The 17,731-nt window shown below is 43.7% G+C and overlaps 2 protein-coding genes across 7 annotated transcripts in view; both read right to left on the minus strand.

Annotated features, from left to right (window-relative positions):
- Window positions 1–239: 239 nt before the first annotated feature.
- On the minus strand, window positions 240–11,401 carry LOC146988256 (uncharacterized). The gene is made up of 20 exons (XM_085775312.1): window positions 11,124–11,401; window positions 9,545–10,671; window positions 9,303–9,448; window positions 8,262–8,414; window positions 7,881–8,163; window positions 7,668–7,795; window positions 6,473–6,501; window positions 6,332–6,366; window positions 5,988–6,156; window positions 4,618–4,777; window positions 3,900–4,023; window positions 3,775–3,806; window positions 3,600–3,684; window positions 3,464–3,498; window positions 2,881–2,950; window positions 2,698–2,769; window positions 2,540–2,559; window positions 2,387–2,420; window positions 1,944–2,055; window positions 240–1,132 (listed from the first exon to the last, which is right to left on the minus strand). Exons 1-19 carry the CDS (start codon window positions 11,130–11,132, stop codon window positions 1,959–1,961), a joined length of 2,808 nt encoding a protein of 935 aa, XP_085631438.1. The 5' UTR covers window positions 11,133–11,401; the 3' UTR covers window positions 240–1,132; window positions 1,944–1,958.
- A 1,867-nt stretch (window positions 11,402–13,268) lies between these two features.
- The window catches only part of dab1a (DAB adaptor protein 1a), a 95,815-nt gene continuing 91,352 nt past the window's right edge, over window positions 13,269–17,731 (minus strand). For 3 of the 6 annotated variants that reach the window (XM_085773412.1, XM_085773410.1, XM_085773409.1), the window contains one exon: window positions 13,269–15,511. In XM_085773412.1, coding sequence (XP_085629538.1) covers window positions 15,464–15,511 — 48 coding nt within the window. In that variant the 3' untranslated portion in view covers window positions 13,269–15,463. The remainder of the gene's footprint in view (window positions 15,512–17,731) is intronic. The other 3 variants (XM_085773413.1, XM_085773411.1, XM_085773408.1) reach the window with 1 other exon arrangement.

The following is a 17,731-nucleotide window of genomic DNA, read 5'->3' on the forward strand; positions in this document are numbered from 1 at the left end:
TTTCGAGGTAAATTCATGCAAAACCGCTGGAGTTGTTAGATTGTGTATTTGATGAGTTTGATGAGGGAAACCAAGAAATCCCATTAGCCTCCGTAGCGTAGCTCTGAGCAGCTTGCGGCTCTGCTCTGACGTTCTAAAAATAGCTTACACCGACAATTAAAGGTAATGGACCTACTGCTATGACTATAAGGATTATGGCAATGGGCGATGCCAAAATGTTGAACTATCCCTATTAAGACACAACAGCTGGCACCTGTGGATTCTAAAGCTTACAGATCATTACATTAACCTGATATCTTACAAAGTAAGCCTTTACATACATAGGGCATAGGCACGTTCATACTATGTGTTCACAAAATAATGAGTGTAATTACAAAGTAGAAAAAAACACTTAAACACAGATATAACAGGGGCGTGAATGAAAACATCATTTGTGGGGTTTTATGATTGTCACTGGCCAAAAGGGGGAAAAATGTTACTGTTTTATTGTTTGCTACTGTAAGGTGTTAGGTAAAGTCTCAGACACTGGTAACTTACTGTGTTTTGATACTGAGCCTGAGAAATGGCCTGGTGGATGGAGGACTGATAGTTACTAGAAATGTGGGTGAAAAGGATAAGAAAACAGTTTCTACCTGTTTTTCACTGCAGGAGTTTGGCAAGAAAAATATGCTGGTGTGAGATTTTTTTTTTTTTTTTTTGCCTTTGTCCTCCTTTTACTCCTAGCATGTTGTATTGATTTTTCTTTGGTATTCACACATGAAAGTGACACATTTTCCTGACAGTATCACAGAACTCAGAAAACCTGTGAGGGGGCTGTAGGATCAGCAGCTCATCCTGGTCCCTTGGAGCCACCAGCCAGACTGGTTTCACACTGAACGTCTCAATGAACAGAAACGGTGCAGGAAGATTTCCGATAGAGGTCAATGGTTGAAAAAAAATCCCCACTTCCTGTTCTTCTTGTAAGTCATCATACACGATCCATGAACAAGGTCAATAGATACATCAGGTCATATTGAGGGGAATGGGGGGGGGTGTATACTGTCACAATAGTAGGTGACTGACATGAGCCACAGTGTGAATAATAACACCATACACAAATCCTGTTTCTTCTGCCCAGATTCTTTTCGTTGTGCTGTGACAGAGAGAAAAAATAAACATGATGAAGCTCTAAATGGTTTCAGATGAACAAATCTAAATTCATGATATGTTGTAATGAAAATAAAAATAGGTATACAAAAGAAAAATATATTTATAGACAATATTGACATAGCTCATATTCCTCACATTAAATTCCTAGCAGTCACAGTAGATGAAAAGTTAACATGGAAATACCACATTGAATTTGTCTGTAAAAAGACGAATGCATACCCTTGTGTTTTAACTTTTTTTAACAGCTAAATTCATCCTCATATTATGTATTGGAACACTGTGTGGGCGGCAACATGTCCCACTTTTCTCAACAAGATTTTGCTCTTTCAAAAGAAATTTTTGAGAATGATTATTTTTGCTAAAAGAAAGCGACTCTTCTGCTCCTCTTTCCAGTAAAATTCAACTTATCAACTACTGTACCAACGTTCATCTTCCATATTGTCGGACTTCCCTCAATCAATACACTTCAAAATACAGAGGACCATCTCTTTGGAACAATCTGCCCACATCACTACACTTAACATCTACACGATCATTGTTCAAAAAAGATTTGTAGCACTTTTTTGGATCCGCAAATCTGTGTCTTTAATTTTCCTATGTAATATGCTCAATTTCTGTATTATCACTTAGTCCTGACACATATAAGACCATTGTTGTTTATATAGGGGACTGGGGAGGTATCTTTATAAGCCTTGTTTGGCTTTTTCTGTTTTTTGCCTCCTGCACAATGTTTAAACTCTTTATTATTCTCATAATGTGTGAATAAACCAGGAGTCCAGGTTACTCATCCTCACCTTGATTCGTAGCAGCTACTCTGTGGTGAGGTCGGCGTACAGGTCAGGGGGGGGTAAGATGAGCAGGTCAGGACCATCAAAGTCCACATCCTGCGTCTCACTTGGCTCGGGCCTGTGCAAAACAGACGAGAGATAACTCATCATTTCCTCTTACACCTGTCATTGTTCTGTCTGTGTACAGTTTGCAGGTTCCTCCGTGTTGTCTACTGCACCAGCAGTGACAGAGGAGGGTCACCTCCATGTGACCATGAACATGACACCAACATAGAGCTGAGTCATTCTCCAGCGGCTACTTCCCTGTGTGTCTGTCTCTCAGCAACAAAAAGAATGAAACATTCTCTCTTTTCATGCTCAGCAACCAAGTGCAGGCCACAGAGAAAAGAAACTTGCCCGTCCGCACATTGCACAACATGCTCAGCATTTTTCTGTCTGTGTTTACTTACAGGTGAACGGCCTCTGCTTTCACCGGCTCAGGACCTGAAATAGAACCAGAGATGATGGATAAAGTGATTATTCCATAATTGATATAATGTTATTAATGCTGTTACAGGACATTTACATTACACTCAATATAGTACAATAAAAATATCACTTACTTGACTCCAGTTCAGTGATACTGTAATAAAGAAAGGAAAATAATAAATTAAAACCTCACCTGTACATGTTTGTGTGTGTGTGTGTGTGTGTGTGTGTGTGTGTGTGCATTCATGAATGTGTGTCTGTGTGCGTGTGCATGTTTGTGTATAAAGCCCACCTGGGAGCCGGTGCCACAGGTACGGGTGAGTGGAAAAACGTCGCCAGCTTCTGAAGTGCTTCATGTCTCGCTCTGATTAAAAGACAAACACAAATATCCTGCATTTCCACACTCTGCTTATGTGTGTACTGTGTGTGTGTGTGTGTGTGTGTAAGAGCATAAGAGAGCGACAGGTGAACTCACTGCATGTGGGAGCTGTCAGCGCTGAGGTCACTGTGACTGTGCTGGTGGTTTACGCTCAGATCTTTGTTTCCTGAGAAGAAATCAAGTGGAAGATAGATGAATATATAATCCACTTACTTATCACACACTATGAGATAATAATGGAATGTTACGAGACAGAGTTGTTTTTGAGGTAAATTCATGCAAAATCGCTGATGCGCCTTCCCGTCGGGGGCAGTTTTTCGGCAAGCGGTCTCTGCATTTGCCTTGAAAACAACTCACGTTCTGTTATTATCTCATAGTGTGGTGAATGTGCAGGTCACAACTTGTCACCAGAGCATTTTTGAGTTGTTGGATTGTGTATTTGATGAGTTTGATGAAGGAAACCAAGAAATCCCATGAGCCTCCGTAGCGTAGCTCTGAGCAGCTCGCGGCTCTGCTCTGCCGTTCTAAAAATAGCTTGCACCTACAATTAAAGGTAACGAACCTACTCCGAAAACTATAGGGATTATGGCAATGGGCCAATTTGCCAAAGTGTTGAATTATCCCTTTCAGTTATAAAGAAGTAGACTTATGGATGTTTATCTGTGATGGACATTCTTACCCATATCTGGCATGGACAGTGTCCTGGTGTGGCCCCTGCAGTGGAAGACAAAGAGTAAGAAGAAACATAAAAGATGACTGTAGTGTAGATAGAAATCTCTGAAACCGAAGAATTCACTCAGACAAAGGCGACTTACGCTGGAGCCAGTGGGTTCGTAGTTTCATGGGCGGGAGAAATGGTTTCATCATCCTCACCGGTCCAGTCCTCACTGTCATCTGTGACTACACACACATAGACATCGACATCAAACCGCTGCCGAGCACATCATCACATACACGCTGAGAGCACGAGTGAGAAGATAGGATACTTACAGCTTTCTGAGTGTGGGTAGTGGTTTGACCCCCTGAGGAAAAGAGACACAAACAGCTCTAAATCATTGTTGTTTTTTTTTAGCTCCACAGTGTGATGAGAGATGAGTGAGAACGAGCTCACGTACCTGCTGCCTGTCCTAGGAACCTCCTCCTCCATCACGATGGTCTTGCGGTTTTCTGCGGCCTTCTTCCCAAGCTCCAACATCTCCTTGATGTCCAGCTCCACATGATCCACTGCAACGTAGCCATCTGGAAAACACACTTGCACACTCACTGCTGGGATCCACACACAGTTATGGACTACAGGACACACTAAACTGAACTCACAGTTCACTCAGCTACTGGAGTGTTAACTTTACTTGTCACAGTGTAACTCAGTGTTTTTTTTGTTTTTTTTTTATTGCGCAATATAAATGGCAAACATAAAGACATGGTAACCTTCTGTTATTATCTCATAGCGTGGTGAATGTGCAGGTCACAACTTGTTGGATTGTGTATTTGATGAGTTTGATGAGGGAAACCAAGAAATCCCATTAACCTCCATAGAGTAGCTCTAAGCAGCTCACGGCTCTGCTCCGCCGTTCTAAAAATAGCTTATTAGTTAACAATTAGGTAACAAACCCACTCTTAAGACTATAGGGATTATGGCAATGGGCCAATTTGCCAAAATGTTGAACTATCCCTTTAAATAATTAAAGCAGAACACAAAGAGTGTGTGTACCTACTACATATACATATAATGTAACACCATGTAGTTATAGTGCAATCTGATACCATATCATGCTAAATAATATGATAAAGAAATAAATAATATACAATGAGTGGAGGAAAAGAAAAACTCACAGTTGTTGCTGCTGTCCCGGGCCAGCCACTTCCCTTTGGGGCAGTTGGTTGTTCGGATGATGCTGATGATGTCGTCGGTCTTGACGGGGAGATCGTTCTTGCGTCCTTTTGTTGTCACGGTTACCTTTGCCTGGTACATGGCATCCTCCTGTCCTGTGATCTAGACACACAGTAACAGCTTGAAGGCTCAGGTTCACAAGGATAATGTGTCTTTATTTGGCTTCATCATTGTACAATGCCTTGCAAAAATATTTATACCCCTTGATATTACAACCACAAACTTGTATATGTATGTACAAATGTATTTTATTGGGATTTTATGTGATAGACCAACACAAAGTAGTGCATAATTGTAAAGTGGAAGGAAAATTATGTAAAAATCTGAAAAGTGTATCGTCCATATGTATTCAGCCCCCTGAGTCAATACTTTGGCTGCAATTACACCTACAAGTCTTTTGGGGTTTGTCTCGCATCTACACGCTGAAACTTTTCCCATTCTTCTTTACGGAACAGTTCTAGTTGAGTCAGATTGGATGGAGAGCGTCTGTGAACAGCAGTTTTCAAGTCTTGCCACAGATTCTCAACAGGATTGAGGTCTGGACTCTGACTGGGACGTTCTAACACATGGACATGCTCTGATGTAAACCAGTCCACTGTAGCTCTGGCTGTGTGTTTAGGGTGCTTGTCCTGCTGGAAGGTGAACCTCCGTCCCAGTCTCAAGTCTTTTTCTGCCCCCAACAGCTTTTCCTCCAGGATTGTCCTGTATTTAGCTCCATCCATCTTCCATCAACCCTGAAGAAAAGCCTCCCCACAGCCTGACGCTGCCACCACCGTGTTTCACAGTGGATGGTGTGTTCAGGTTCATGTGCAGTGTTACAGTAGGTTTCTGCCACACATAGCAGTGTTTTGCATGTAGTTCAGTTTTGGTCTTTGATTTGTAAAAGATCTTGAACACCATGTATCATTTTCCTTCCACTTCACAATTATTTATTATTATTATACTTTGTGTTGGTCTATCACATAAAATCCCCAAAAAATACATTTAGGTTTGTGGTTGCAACGTGACAAAATGTGGAAAGTTCAAGGGGTGTGAATACTTTGCAAGGCACTGTATATTAGTGTGTGATGTTCTTTCGAAGACCCTGGTGGTTTCCCTTGACATTTATGGTGATTGTCACAACTAGTTAGTTAATTGTGTGTTGCAGAGGTCAAGCTCATAAAATCAACAACACAGACACGTGTTCCTCTGCTCAACTCTTCCACTGGGAGGAATGAATCCGGACAGGTTTTTATGCCAAGACATGCACCCCGCCCACCCCCGCCACTCTCAATTTCCATACCTCCGATCTCAGACAAACAACTTCACTCACTTTGAATTTCTTCTTCAGCTCGTTCTCTTTCTTCTCCCTCTCTTTTTGCTCTTTTTTTTCACGCTCCTGTTTCTCCTTCAGTTCTTTCTTCTCCTTTTCCAGTCGCTGCTTCTCTTTCTTCTTCAGCTCTTTCTCGTCTGGCCCCTCTGCTGCAGCTTTCTTGTCAATCCTGCAGAAGAAGAAAAACAGAGCGAGGGACACCATTGTGTTCATTCAGGTTAATCCTGGCAGTGAGTTTAAATGGCAAAGGAGATTGTTGAGGAAAACAAAAGCAGGCCAGATTGTGTCTTCACTATCAGTATCTGTGGGGTAACTGAGAAGTGGGTCAGAAAATAAGGCCTTACTTGCCAAACCTGCCCGTCTTGCTCTTTTCTTCATTCTGTAAACACCGACAAACAGATAAGGTTTGAACCCTTTTACACAAAGTCATTAGAATCTCAAACAGATAAGCAACACTTGGTTTGTAATGTAAAACAGCTACTTACTGTCGGCTGTGGTGCCTCATCATAAGGATCTGTGGTGAACACACAAGATGTTTTTTAAAAAGTGTTTGAACAAATTGAGAACAAAAGAGAAGCTCAGATCATTATGATCAGGTTCAGTTCTGTTACAATTCAGATAACAGATTCATAAGATTAAAACAACAGTCGACAGATACACTTACAGTCGGCAGATACACTTATGAGATCTATGTGTGATGAGAGTAACCCTACCATTTATCATCATCTCAAAGGTCCCACATGATAATAAGGCAACTGCCCATATGTTCTTTGATCATAAGTCAGGTAGGTTCTCTATTAAAACTGGGAAAGTATTAAAGCCTCAGTCCACACAGAAATGCACATAGACTGAGCCTTAAAATGTATATGATATGTATATGTATACAGTATGTATGGGTGTAATATTGATTGGTATATAGGCTAGCATGTGGTATATTATGTCTATATGTATAATGCACAAGGTTATATGATATAGTGTCTCAGAATGCATATATCAAGATGTGAGGAAGTGTAAAGCTCCCTTTGCTTTTTGTTTTGTTTGCTTTTATAATGTTTCTGTTTTTATGTTTTCTTACTGTACATATAATTCTGTTGGACTCCAGGAAGAATAGCTGTGGTTTTGCTGCAGCCAATGGGGATCTTAATAACGTAAACTAAAACCTGGATCCACCATCCAACTTCACAGGATTTCGTTTCTTTAATTTTTTTTTTAACCTGAAATCTGCTCTATTCTGTTGGATCACTCAAAAAACAGTCAGCCAATTAGAAAAGAGACTCACATCCTTCTCTCTTCTGATTGGCTCACCAAACTGTTGTTACAAGAGCTCAAGAGCAAAAGAGAGAAGATGTAAAACTACACTCAGATGGACTTTTTGCTTCTTACAGTAAAACCACAAATATATCCCCTTTTGGATCAACACTTCAAAACACAAGCACTTCAAAGAACAAGAGAAAAAAGTAAACTGAGAGACCTCAAACAGAATAAACTGAAGTCATGGTAGGATCTTATTAATAACTCACATTTTTCTAGAAAGGCTTTGTGGAGCTCAGGCTGTAGTTTAACTTCACACACTACCACTGAGTCGAAGTGAACATTAACACAACTGGTTGATTCTGATTGTTATTGAGCTTATTGATATAAATGCTTGGATATGGCATGTTTTCCAAGAAAAGTCCTTACTCTTTGGAGGGCCTTTGCGTTTCTTGCCGTTATCAGTCTTTCCTTTCTTCTTAGTGGCAGAGGTGGCAATGTCCTCATAGATGTTTTCTGTGCTCTTGTACACGTTGTTGCCAACTGCAGCTTTAGGCCTGATTGGGGCATAGGAGTGAGGGTTGTCAGGGATGACCAACTATGTCAAAGCAAAGAGATGTGACTTTAATTCATGTGTCTTACCCCGTCACTGATGGAGACTCTTGAGGGACAGGGAAAGAGGACTTTGGGAGCGGAAAATCTTGGTATTCCTCATCCAGCCCTGACCCTGCATGGAGCTCAGCTCCTGGAGCAGATATGCCATTGCTGTAAATCTCTGAAAGGTCCTGGCTGTCCACAGTATCTGGACCAGTGTACTCCCTGTTCCCCCACTCTGAGTCCTGCAGCTCTGGAGAATGAGCATCTGAAGTCTCCTCATCAAACTCAGGGATGTCTGTCTCTGAGAAGTCGGCAGAAGCAAGGATCTCTGCATGTGGGGGGAGAAACAATATGAGAAAGGCTGTTAGTGGGTGGCTGAAACTTGGGTTTCACAAATTCTAAAGTCTAATGGTGAGATGTCTGCACCATTATCCCCCGCAGGACGAGGAGGGGTAAATTCATTCAAGTTGACAGAGAGAGGTCTGGCAGGCTTCTGTGGAGGAGGGGGAACCACCAACAGCTCCGGCACAACATCAGACCCATCATCGGTGACGCCCCCTGGCACTGGAGAGGCTTGTCCTGCAAACAGTTACATTACATTAGACTTAATAGAGGACTCTGAACACGTTGGTAGGATTGACAGCCAGGACCCACTCAAAATCTCTGGCAGACAGAGTGAAAGAATCTGGAAACCAAACCAGTTGAACACACAGTGAAGGTTGTTGTGATTCAACTTTGCAGAGTGGAAATAATGTAATTATAAACGTGAAACCAGAACAGCTGGAAGAGGACTTAAAAGGTACTAAGTGATTTGAACTAATTACAGCACAAAGTATATCTCTTCAATCTTCCTGAAACTGCACTGACAAGAAACCATCCAAATGATCCACTTAACATGATTATATGTTCCACTTAAATGTTCGTTTCCTTGGACATACATGCACAACAAGTGCTATATAGATATAATGACAGAGCAATAGGATAAAAGACAAACAGTTGTTTATAACTGATATGTGCACAATTACTGTTACAATGAGCAGATGCACTGACAGACATTCATGAGTTTTTCACTGTCTCCATGATGGACGTGCTCCTGTCATTGCTGACATACTTGTGCAGCTCTGCCCTGCCTACTGCACTTAAAAAGGAATGCCATGCTTGTTTTCATTGTGTGTATGAGTATGTGTGTGTGTGTGTATGTGTTCCGAACCAACCCTGTGTAACTCTGTGTCATAAACCATGGTACACATTCCAGATGTTCGGTATACTTGACAGCCTGCATTAACAAATCATGTTCTGCACCTGTGCAGCGCATACCGGATGTCGTGAAGAAGAGGCATGTTCTCGCATCAAGTGAGAAAAAGAAGTAAACAGGAAAAGAAGGAAAGTCACCGAAAATCAGCTGAAAGCAAAAAAGCAAGCAGGAGAAGAGAAGAGAAGAGGTCAGAGGTCAGAGTGTGGGCTTACGCTGGTCGATGCCGTTAACTGGTTTCGCTGAGCGCGAGTTCCCTGCTTGATAATCAATGGGTGGAAGATCTGGGAAAGAGTGAGAGGGGCTCTGAGGAGGGGAGAGCTCTTCAGGTGGAGGGGTGATGGAGTAAGATGAGATGGGGCTAAGAGCAGAGGAGATCATGGAAGCTATTAGCATTCAACAGTAGACTACAATAAACAAGTCACAACGTGGACCAGCTGCTCCGCGTGGTGTTTACCTGGTCGCCTTCTTACGAGCCTTCTCCAGAGCGTTTAAGATTCTCTGGTCAGCTGGGGAAGTCCGTTTCCCCGGGTTCTTGTCCTCTGCCCTCTCCAGGGCCGAGAGCGCAGAGATGGGACGCTCGAGTTTAGGGGATGATGCGTTGGATAGCAGGTCTGCCACTTGAGGAGGGGGCTTCTCCACTGCAGCGTTGATTATAGCCTCTATATCAGGCCCTGATGCAGCCTCGGCCTCAGGAGTGGAGGCTACTGGCGGAGGAGCAGAGATAACAGCGCTGGGTGGGGGGGTAGGGGCAGTGATTGTGTTTTGGCTGTTGGGTCTGGAGAGAGACTGTGCAGGAGTTTCTATCTCAGGTGGGGTCTCGCTGTCTGGGGTTGTGGCCTCAGGAGCTGGGTGATCAGGAATAAAGGCAGGAGGAGGGGCAAGGTCCGTAGAGGCTGGGATAATAGAGGGTGGGGTGGGTTTCACTATGGCACTGTAGTCAGGTATAGTCGGGATGTTTGGCATAAGGGCCTTTGGTGCAGAGATTTCAGGCTCTGGGGGTGTGTCCCCGAAGCCAGAGGGGACGGGGACAAGCGGAGCGAGTCCTGGAACATCTGAACTGGGCATGTCCAGGATGGGGTCTTCTGCCACCTGCATTGAATCTCTCTTTAATGACCTCTTGAAACCAAGGAAACCCTTCTTCTTGGTTGATGAGGTCTTAGGTGGAGGCGTGGCTGGCACCAGCTCTGCCGTGTCTTTACCGTTCTCTTTCTTCTTCTTCTGAACCGAAGAATCGTCATCGTCCTTCACTTTATTTCCCTTGGTCTTGTCTTTACCGAGCTTCAGCTTCACATCGCTCTTCTCTTTTCCCTTAGTGTTTATCTGGATCAGAGGCTTCTTGGCCTCCTTCTTGTCGTCCTTGAAGACCACTCTTGGGGCTCCCGCTGTTCTTCCTTCCAAGCTCTGGCTGATGGAGGTGAGCAGGGAGGGGCGTGCTCCTGCAGGGAGATGATGAGTAGGGCTCTGAGGGGGAGGGACTACTTTTGGTTTCTCTGGGAGAGCAGGTTTGATCCTGGGAGGCTTCAGGAGCAGTTCCTCATCCTGGAACTTGGCCCTCAGAGCCTTAAAATCCAGTGTGTTTTCCTAGTGAAAGGGTTACACAATATCAGGTTGGACAGTCTGCAATTATCAGGACTTACACTGATTACCTTGTGTGTTTGACAATATTTTAACAAAGAGGGCCTACTGTAAGTCTCACTTTCATGGATAAATGAGTACAGGCTACACAGCTAAAACAAGGCGATGTCTTTATACTGTTCGCAGGTTAATGAGTGTTTCTCTCAGAAAATAGACCGACCTGATCAGTGATGATCAGTCTCAACAAGATAATTACAACACTCACATTACATTTGTATGATGAATGTTCTTAAATCAGCCTCAGGTCACTTATGATTCATGTGAAGTGACAGTTGAAAATACATTATGACAAAAGGTCAGACACCCACAACACAAATGGCGATTACAGCAGTGATATAACTAAGTTATAATCAGACCACTGGAGTGCAAAGATATGAAGATATTACAGGATGACCTACCGGTTCCATCGTGCGCTAAAATATCCACCGAAACAACGGAGGCCTGTTTGGTCAATCAGATGAAGTCCAGTCAGTTTGTCCTTCACGCTCTCATCCTGTGTGTGATGAAGATTCACCACCAACAAAAACTTCTGCCAGCGCTGTTGTCGATCCGTCTCAGATCATTGCGCGTTGCTTCTGCTCTGGTCGAAACAGGTGTGCGCCCCGTGCGCACAGGACACGGTTTCAGTGGAGGAATGAGGATGAGTGTGAATACACTCATTCATCTCTAGTCCGTCTCGTCAAACGGGTCCTGCTCTGGCGGAGAATTGAACGCCTCACAGTCTCACAGTGCTCTGATTTTTTTTTTTTTTTAATGCTCAGGAATGTCGCCAGGCTCAGTGAGTGAGTCACTGTCATGACACCTGGAGCTAGTTGAGTTTGCCTCTGTTTAACCTGCGACTCTTTTCTACACTGAACATTATATATGTTGATTTTGCTGTTTGTGGTGATCTATCATTATAGGCTTCATATGTGATTTGTCCTCTGTTGGCTTACAGTGAATCTTCAAGGCAAACATGGAGGAGAGGAAACAAAGAGGTCGGGCAGCATTCCAAGTTGGTTACACAGACAGAACAATTAAGTGTTTAAAAAGGCATTTACAATATGACATAAAAACAACATGTTACAGACACAGCTTCCAGAGGACAGTTTGAAGGATATTCATATTCATATCCCGTCTCTCTGCCAGAATAACCTGTCATGATGGGTGTGTCAGGGACCAACACAACAGCTCAGTAGCTACAGGCCTAAAGTCAGCCTGACACACAGTACTACAGCTGAGAGGACTGTCGATTGATTACAAACAATGTCTCTGTGTAGCTGTACTGTCAGACTCATAAGATTAGGTCTATAAGCTTCTATATTTGACTCTATTCCTGTGTTTTCAGGCTTCTCCCTGCAGGACTGTTTTGTAAGTGATCCAATAAAAATATATAGCATATTTCAAGTAAAATACCCAGAGAGACCAAAATCCTGCAGGATTGGATAATGGATCCAGGTGGGTGGGGTTTGGGACATGGCTGAAAGTGGTAACTGCTTTGTTGTGACATCACAAAGTTACAGAAGTCTTGAAAGCTGCATGGTTTCAAGGCTGTGTATTTCTCTGTGGACTGAGGCTGTGATACGTTCAGTATTGATATAGAACCTATTATGGACCTGCTTCAAAAACAGAGAACACAACCTTTAGACTATATTGGACCTTAGCAGTGGACATGACTTGCAGATTTTAAAGTCAACTTACCAAAGCAACTTGTCCACATAGGTTACATCTCTCCATGTAAATCACTTATTTTTACCTGCAGAGGTTTGGGGACATTGGTTTACACTCGGAAGTGAATGGGATTTTATTTGTGGTGCTCACAGGTTAAAAAAATAAAAAAAATAAAAAAATTCAACTGCAGCTCGTCTTCCCAGAAATAATGTGCCAGCTTCCCCGACAATCCACACACCTCACTGCTGACAGGCCTCTGACAGTTCTCACAAAGGAAATAGTCCCAGAGAAAACTGCTGACAGTGAGGTTTGTGGATTACCTGGGACAGAGTTCTCCGAGAGACACACCACTGTCGAATGTAGTCTTTCAGTGCTTTAAAAACCTTGAGCAGAAATCTATTCGCTTCAGCAGTGTGCATGGCTGGTAGCAGAAACCCTTCAGATGAATATCTCTAAAACTGAAACTGACAGGTACCAGATACTATTCCTGGTAATGGAGAAAATGTGTTTTCTTGTCATTTAGGTGAACTTACACTTAAAGTCAGCAGAGTTTCAGTTTGTCCTGCAAAACACGGAATTTAAAAAAGTTGTTTTCATGCCTCGTCTTATTCCACGGGCAGGAGGAGGGAAGCAAATCAGGCATAAGGAGGCTGAAGTTTGGTTTCTAATAAAGCTCATGACAGCTTGCATTAGAGGATGCTGGTGCAGCAGAATGTGACAGGCCATTAGAGCCGTGTTAAATTACAACAAAATACTGTGGCACTTGCTCTACACCAACTAAAGACACACTTGGGGTCACCTCTGCCAGACACACACCATTAGGCTCACTCTCTCTCTCTCATACACACATACACACACAGGGGTAGAGATATAAAGACACATAAAAAGACACATTAGTCATTTGGGATGTGTTTATTTGTAACAGTAATACATGGTGGAATACGTAAATCAAGAGAGAACCAAAAAATCATCTAAAAACCCACTGTAGAATGTCATATTCATCAAGATAAAAATAATGCGTCAATTTACATTAAGAAACTGTTAGCTGAGGTAAAGTTAAAATAGGTCTAGAAATGTTATGTACTCAAACAGCAATGTTTCCCTTTTTATTCAACGTCTTTCTTGTCTTCTAGTCATCAGATTTTGAAGTTAATCAACATCACAGTCCAAAAGAGTGACATAGGGACTCTGGCCATAAAATAGGGAGTCACTGGCATCACAGTTGATGTAGTTGTAGCAGAGGAGTCTGCTGTCCACACACAGACAGACAGCAAGTGTTGTGGCACCTGACCAACAGACAGACAGCCAGTCGGGCAGAGCATCGCGCTGTCGTAAGGACTAGTCTGAGGGAGTGGGATGGAGGGAGGGAGGGAGGGAGGGGGGCAGGAGCAGTCTGAGCAACAGTGAGTGAGGCCACATCTGCTCCCTGCAACATAGGAATAAAGGCTTGTGGTGCAGGAACATAAACCATACAGAGGCTGATCTGCCTGGTACATAACAGTGACGAGTGAAGGTGGGACAAACAGAGGCAATGCTGCAAAATTAGGAGCTGGAGTAGTATGTGAGGCTGAGACAAAGACCTACGACATCCATGCACAAGAAGGAAACATTAGAGGGAGGAGCTAAAATCAGTGGGGAAACAGGAAAAAGAAAAACATATGTTGGTATTGCTTGGGTTAATGTCAAGAGTTTGCATAACTAAAGCCTTCCTATTTTATGGCACAGAAGTCCAGTGGACAAAATGGTTGTTGTTATCATTATTTACAAAATGAGTTTGGCAAACCAACGATCAGATGCCTTAAAGCCATGTTGACTCTATAACTCCTATAGAGCTGACCCCAGCGGCTTGATTGACTTATAAAATAAAAATTCAATTTTTCAATTTGTTTTGTTTTTTTTTAAATCGGTATTGTACAAAAGCTATAGAGAATGAAGAGTTCGATCACAGAATCTGTTCGACTTGCAACACTTCCCTCTCAGGGTCCGTTCCTCAGTGGGTCTGGTCCTCTGGCCTCTCAACCAGTCTGTCTGCGAGGAGAGACGTTTGGCAAATCACTGTGTGTGTGTGTGTGTGTGTGTGCATGTTAGAGAGAGTGAGGAATGACTGCATGGGTGTGTGTGTGTGTGTGTGTGAGTTGTCGTAGGGTGTGTGTGAATGGTGTGTGAGTAGCTCCCAGAGAGTCTGTTTCTGCATAGTGATCCAGCAGACACTCACAAAAAATGGGGAGAAAACACCCCAAATCACCAACCAATCAGAAGCAGCGATCCCAGAAACGGGCTGTCCCTCATTGGCTCCTTTAGAGTCTAGCTCCTCCTTGCGGGATCTCCCTGCTACGGATGCAGATTCTGTCCTTGTTAAGATGATCACTCCTGATCCCGATGGGTGTGTGAGTGTGTGTGGGTGTGTGTGTGTGTGTGTTGGTGTGTGTTGGTGTGTGTCGGAGATAGAGAGGCACTGCTTGATTCAGTCCCTCCTTGGCAGCACAGACTCTGGCCAGACACAGGAGGCAGAGGGAGGAGTGCGAGAGCGAAGATAGAGAAAGGGGTGGGCAGGGGGAGTGGGGGTGGCGGAGGGAAGGACGGAAGGAAGGACAGAAGGAAGGAAGGAGGGAGAGAAGGGAGGATCAGGTGATGTCTGTAAGGCTGGGTGTGAGTCGCCACAGGGAGGAGAGAGAGAGGAGGAGACAGCGCAGTGGAGGGAGAACCGGATCCATCTCGGTGATTGATATCCCTCCTGCCTGGAGTGAATGACCGAGAGGCCTCTCTCCTCTCAGGAGGAGAGAAGACTGCAGAGAGGAGGAGGAGGAGGAGGAGGAGGAGGAAGAGGAGGAGGAGGAGGAGAAGCACAGGAGGAGGAGGAGGCGGATAGAGGGAGTGTGGAGCTTCCTCCTGGGAGGTTGTTAGCTGGAGGAGAAGAAGAAGGGCTTGGCTGGGCAGGGAAATGTGCCAGACATTACACACACACACACACACACACACTCGCGCACGCACGCACACAAACACACACACACACACACACACAGGTGTAGGTGAGGGTTCTCCTCCTGTTCTCTCAGTGCCAGTCAGGTCTGTCTTCCTGTGTGTCTCTTTATTTCTTCCCTTTGTTGATCTGGGCGTAGAGAGGGTCCTTCCCCATCTGTGTACGGAGAGAGAGAGAGAGAAACTCATCAGACGTTGCGTACGTGTTTTATTTTCTCTGCTGAAGCCGGTCTGGTTCTTAATTTAACGGCAGCTCTACAGCTCATCTTGATGTAACCTAATTAAAAAGGGAGGAGCCGAGCTTCTGATTCATCCTCTCAACCGACTACGGCACTGCAAGACCAGACAAGCAGAGATCCAGACCTGCAGGTTTGTCAGCTCCCTGTACTGAACACAACCACCAGGTGGCAGTAGCACACTGCACTGCAGGGAATGTCCAATCACTTCATCCTCTCTGAAAAATTCACCCCTCACTCTCAAAACCTTTTTTTTTTATGTGTGTGTGTCTGTGAGTTATTGTTGCTGTGTGTGTCATTGTGTGCGCACATGCATATTCCCTCCCACTTTAGGTTCCCTCCAGGACCAGTATGAATCAGAGGTATAAACTAGCGCCTCGAAAGACCAGTTATGAGTCATCATGTCTGTATTTCTCTCCAACTGAGCCGGAAACAGTGGATGATGGAACACCCTGCAGTCAGAGCACTGAGCCCGCTGCACTCACTCACAATGGGCCCCTTATTATTGTACACATAATTACAGCCAGCCACTCAATCTGCCACGCAGACAACTTGATTGGAGACTTCTGACTGGCCCATTACAGTCTGAGGGGCTTCTCTCACATGGCGCGGAGACGGGAGTTCAGAGTTTGGGGTCTCCCGGGCAACTCCTAACTTGAAACAGTAAGTGCTGCTACCAGTGACTGCAGCCATTCACTCACACTGTATGACATGTGGTGAAAGTCAGAGGCACTGACACATCTAATGATGGTGTTAGTTAAAGGGATATTTCAACATTTTGGCAAATTCATAATCCATAATCCCTACAGTTTTAGGAGAAGGTTTGTTACCTTTAATTGTCGGTGCAAACGTTTTTAGATCGGCGCCGCATAGACACGAACTGCACGGTATTTCCACATTTCATACACAATGCAACAACTCCAAAACGCTCTCATGGACAAGTTGTGACCTGCACATTCGCTACACTATGAAATAATAACCTATAATTATGTAACATTACTAGCCTGACAAGCCAGACTACATCACTAAAATGTATAGTCTGGCAACGACCGGTAGACCTTGACCTAGAGCTCAATCCATGGGGCGGGATGAAGGCTGTCTTTCAAACTGCCTCTGCACGCAATAGGGTAGCGCTACGACCAATCAGAGCAAAGAGCAGGATGACGTTAGCCTGCCAAGCCAATTAAAATGTACGTCGTCATTGCGTTAAGCCCGCCCAACGACTCTCTAAACAGATAGAGCGCTGTGATTCACACAAACGGTGTTTGAGACTCAAAAAGTTCCTATGGCTCGTTTCTAGACCCACCTACGGAGCAAATATATTTGCTGCTGCTAGGGTGCGTCTAGATTTCTAGGCTATAACATTACAACACATGAAGCAAATACTCAGAACTACTTGCTTTTGAAATCACTCCGCCCAGCAGCCATGTCTGAAATGTAGTTCCGGTTACATATTTGCATCGAAAACAACTCCATCTCGTAATGTTCCATTATTATTTCATAGCGTGGTGAATGTGCAGGTAACAACTTGTCGGCATGAGCGTTTTGGAGTTGTTGGATTGTGTATTTGATGAGGGAAAGCTGGAAATACCATATGCGTCAGTAGCGTTAGCTGAGCAGCTCGTATCTCTGCCCCGCTGATTGAAAAATAGCTTGCACCGACAATTAAAGGTAACGAACCTACTTCTAAAACTATAAGGATTATGGCAATGGGCCAATTTACCAAAATGTTGAAATATCCCTTTAAAGTATGGAACTATATATACTATATTTCCATATCATTTATGTTTTCATTCATTAAGATACGTGATTTTGATGTAGTTTGATGAGGTAAACGTGGAACTACCGTGCAGCTCACGTCTCTGCCCCGCTGATCTTAAAACAGCTTGCACCGACAATTAAAGGTAATGAACCTACTCCTTAGGATTATGGCAAAAGGTGAATTTGCCAAAATGTTGAAATATACTTTAATGATCAGCCTCATACAGTGACTCCACTCCATTAATGTGGAGTCAAGAGGAAAAGGTGATGGTGTGCAGATGATCAACATCCTGAGTTGTCAATAACAGACTTATTGATCAGCAGAAATTGGATAATAGTTGATCACTGCCATAAATAACTAAACGCTCCCTTGTTCCAGC

The sequence above is a fragment of the Trachurus japonicus genome, chromosome 4 (assembly GCF_045865225.1).
Source record: "Trachurus japonicus isolate A0001 chromosome 4, Traja_1.0".
Classification (NCBI taxonomy): Eukaryota; Metazoa; Chordata; class Actinopteri; order Carangiformes; family Carangidae; genus Trachurus; species Trachurus japonicus.

Coding starts and splice junctions, on each gene's coding strand:
- LOC146988256 (XM_085775312.1), bottom strand. Junction 2,770..2,880: donor GCTGACAGCTCCCACATGCA/GTGAGTTCACCT, acceptor TCTTTTAATCAG/AGCGAGACATGAAGCACTTC. Junction 2,056..2,386: donor AAAGCAGAGGCCGTTCACCT/GTAAGTAAACAC, acceptor TGTTTTGCACAG/GCCCGAGCCAAGTGAGACGC.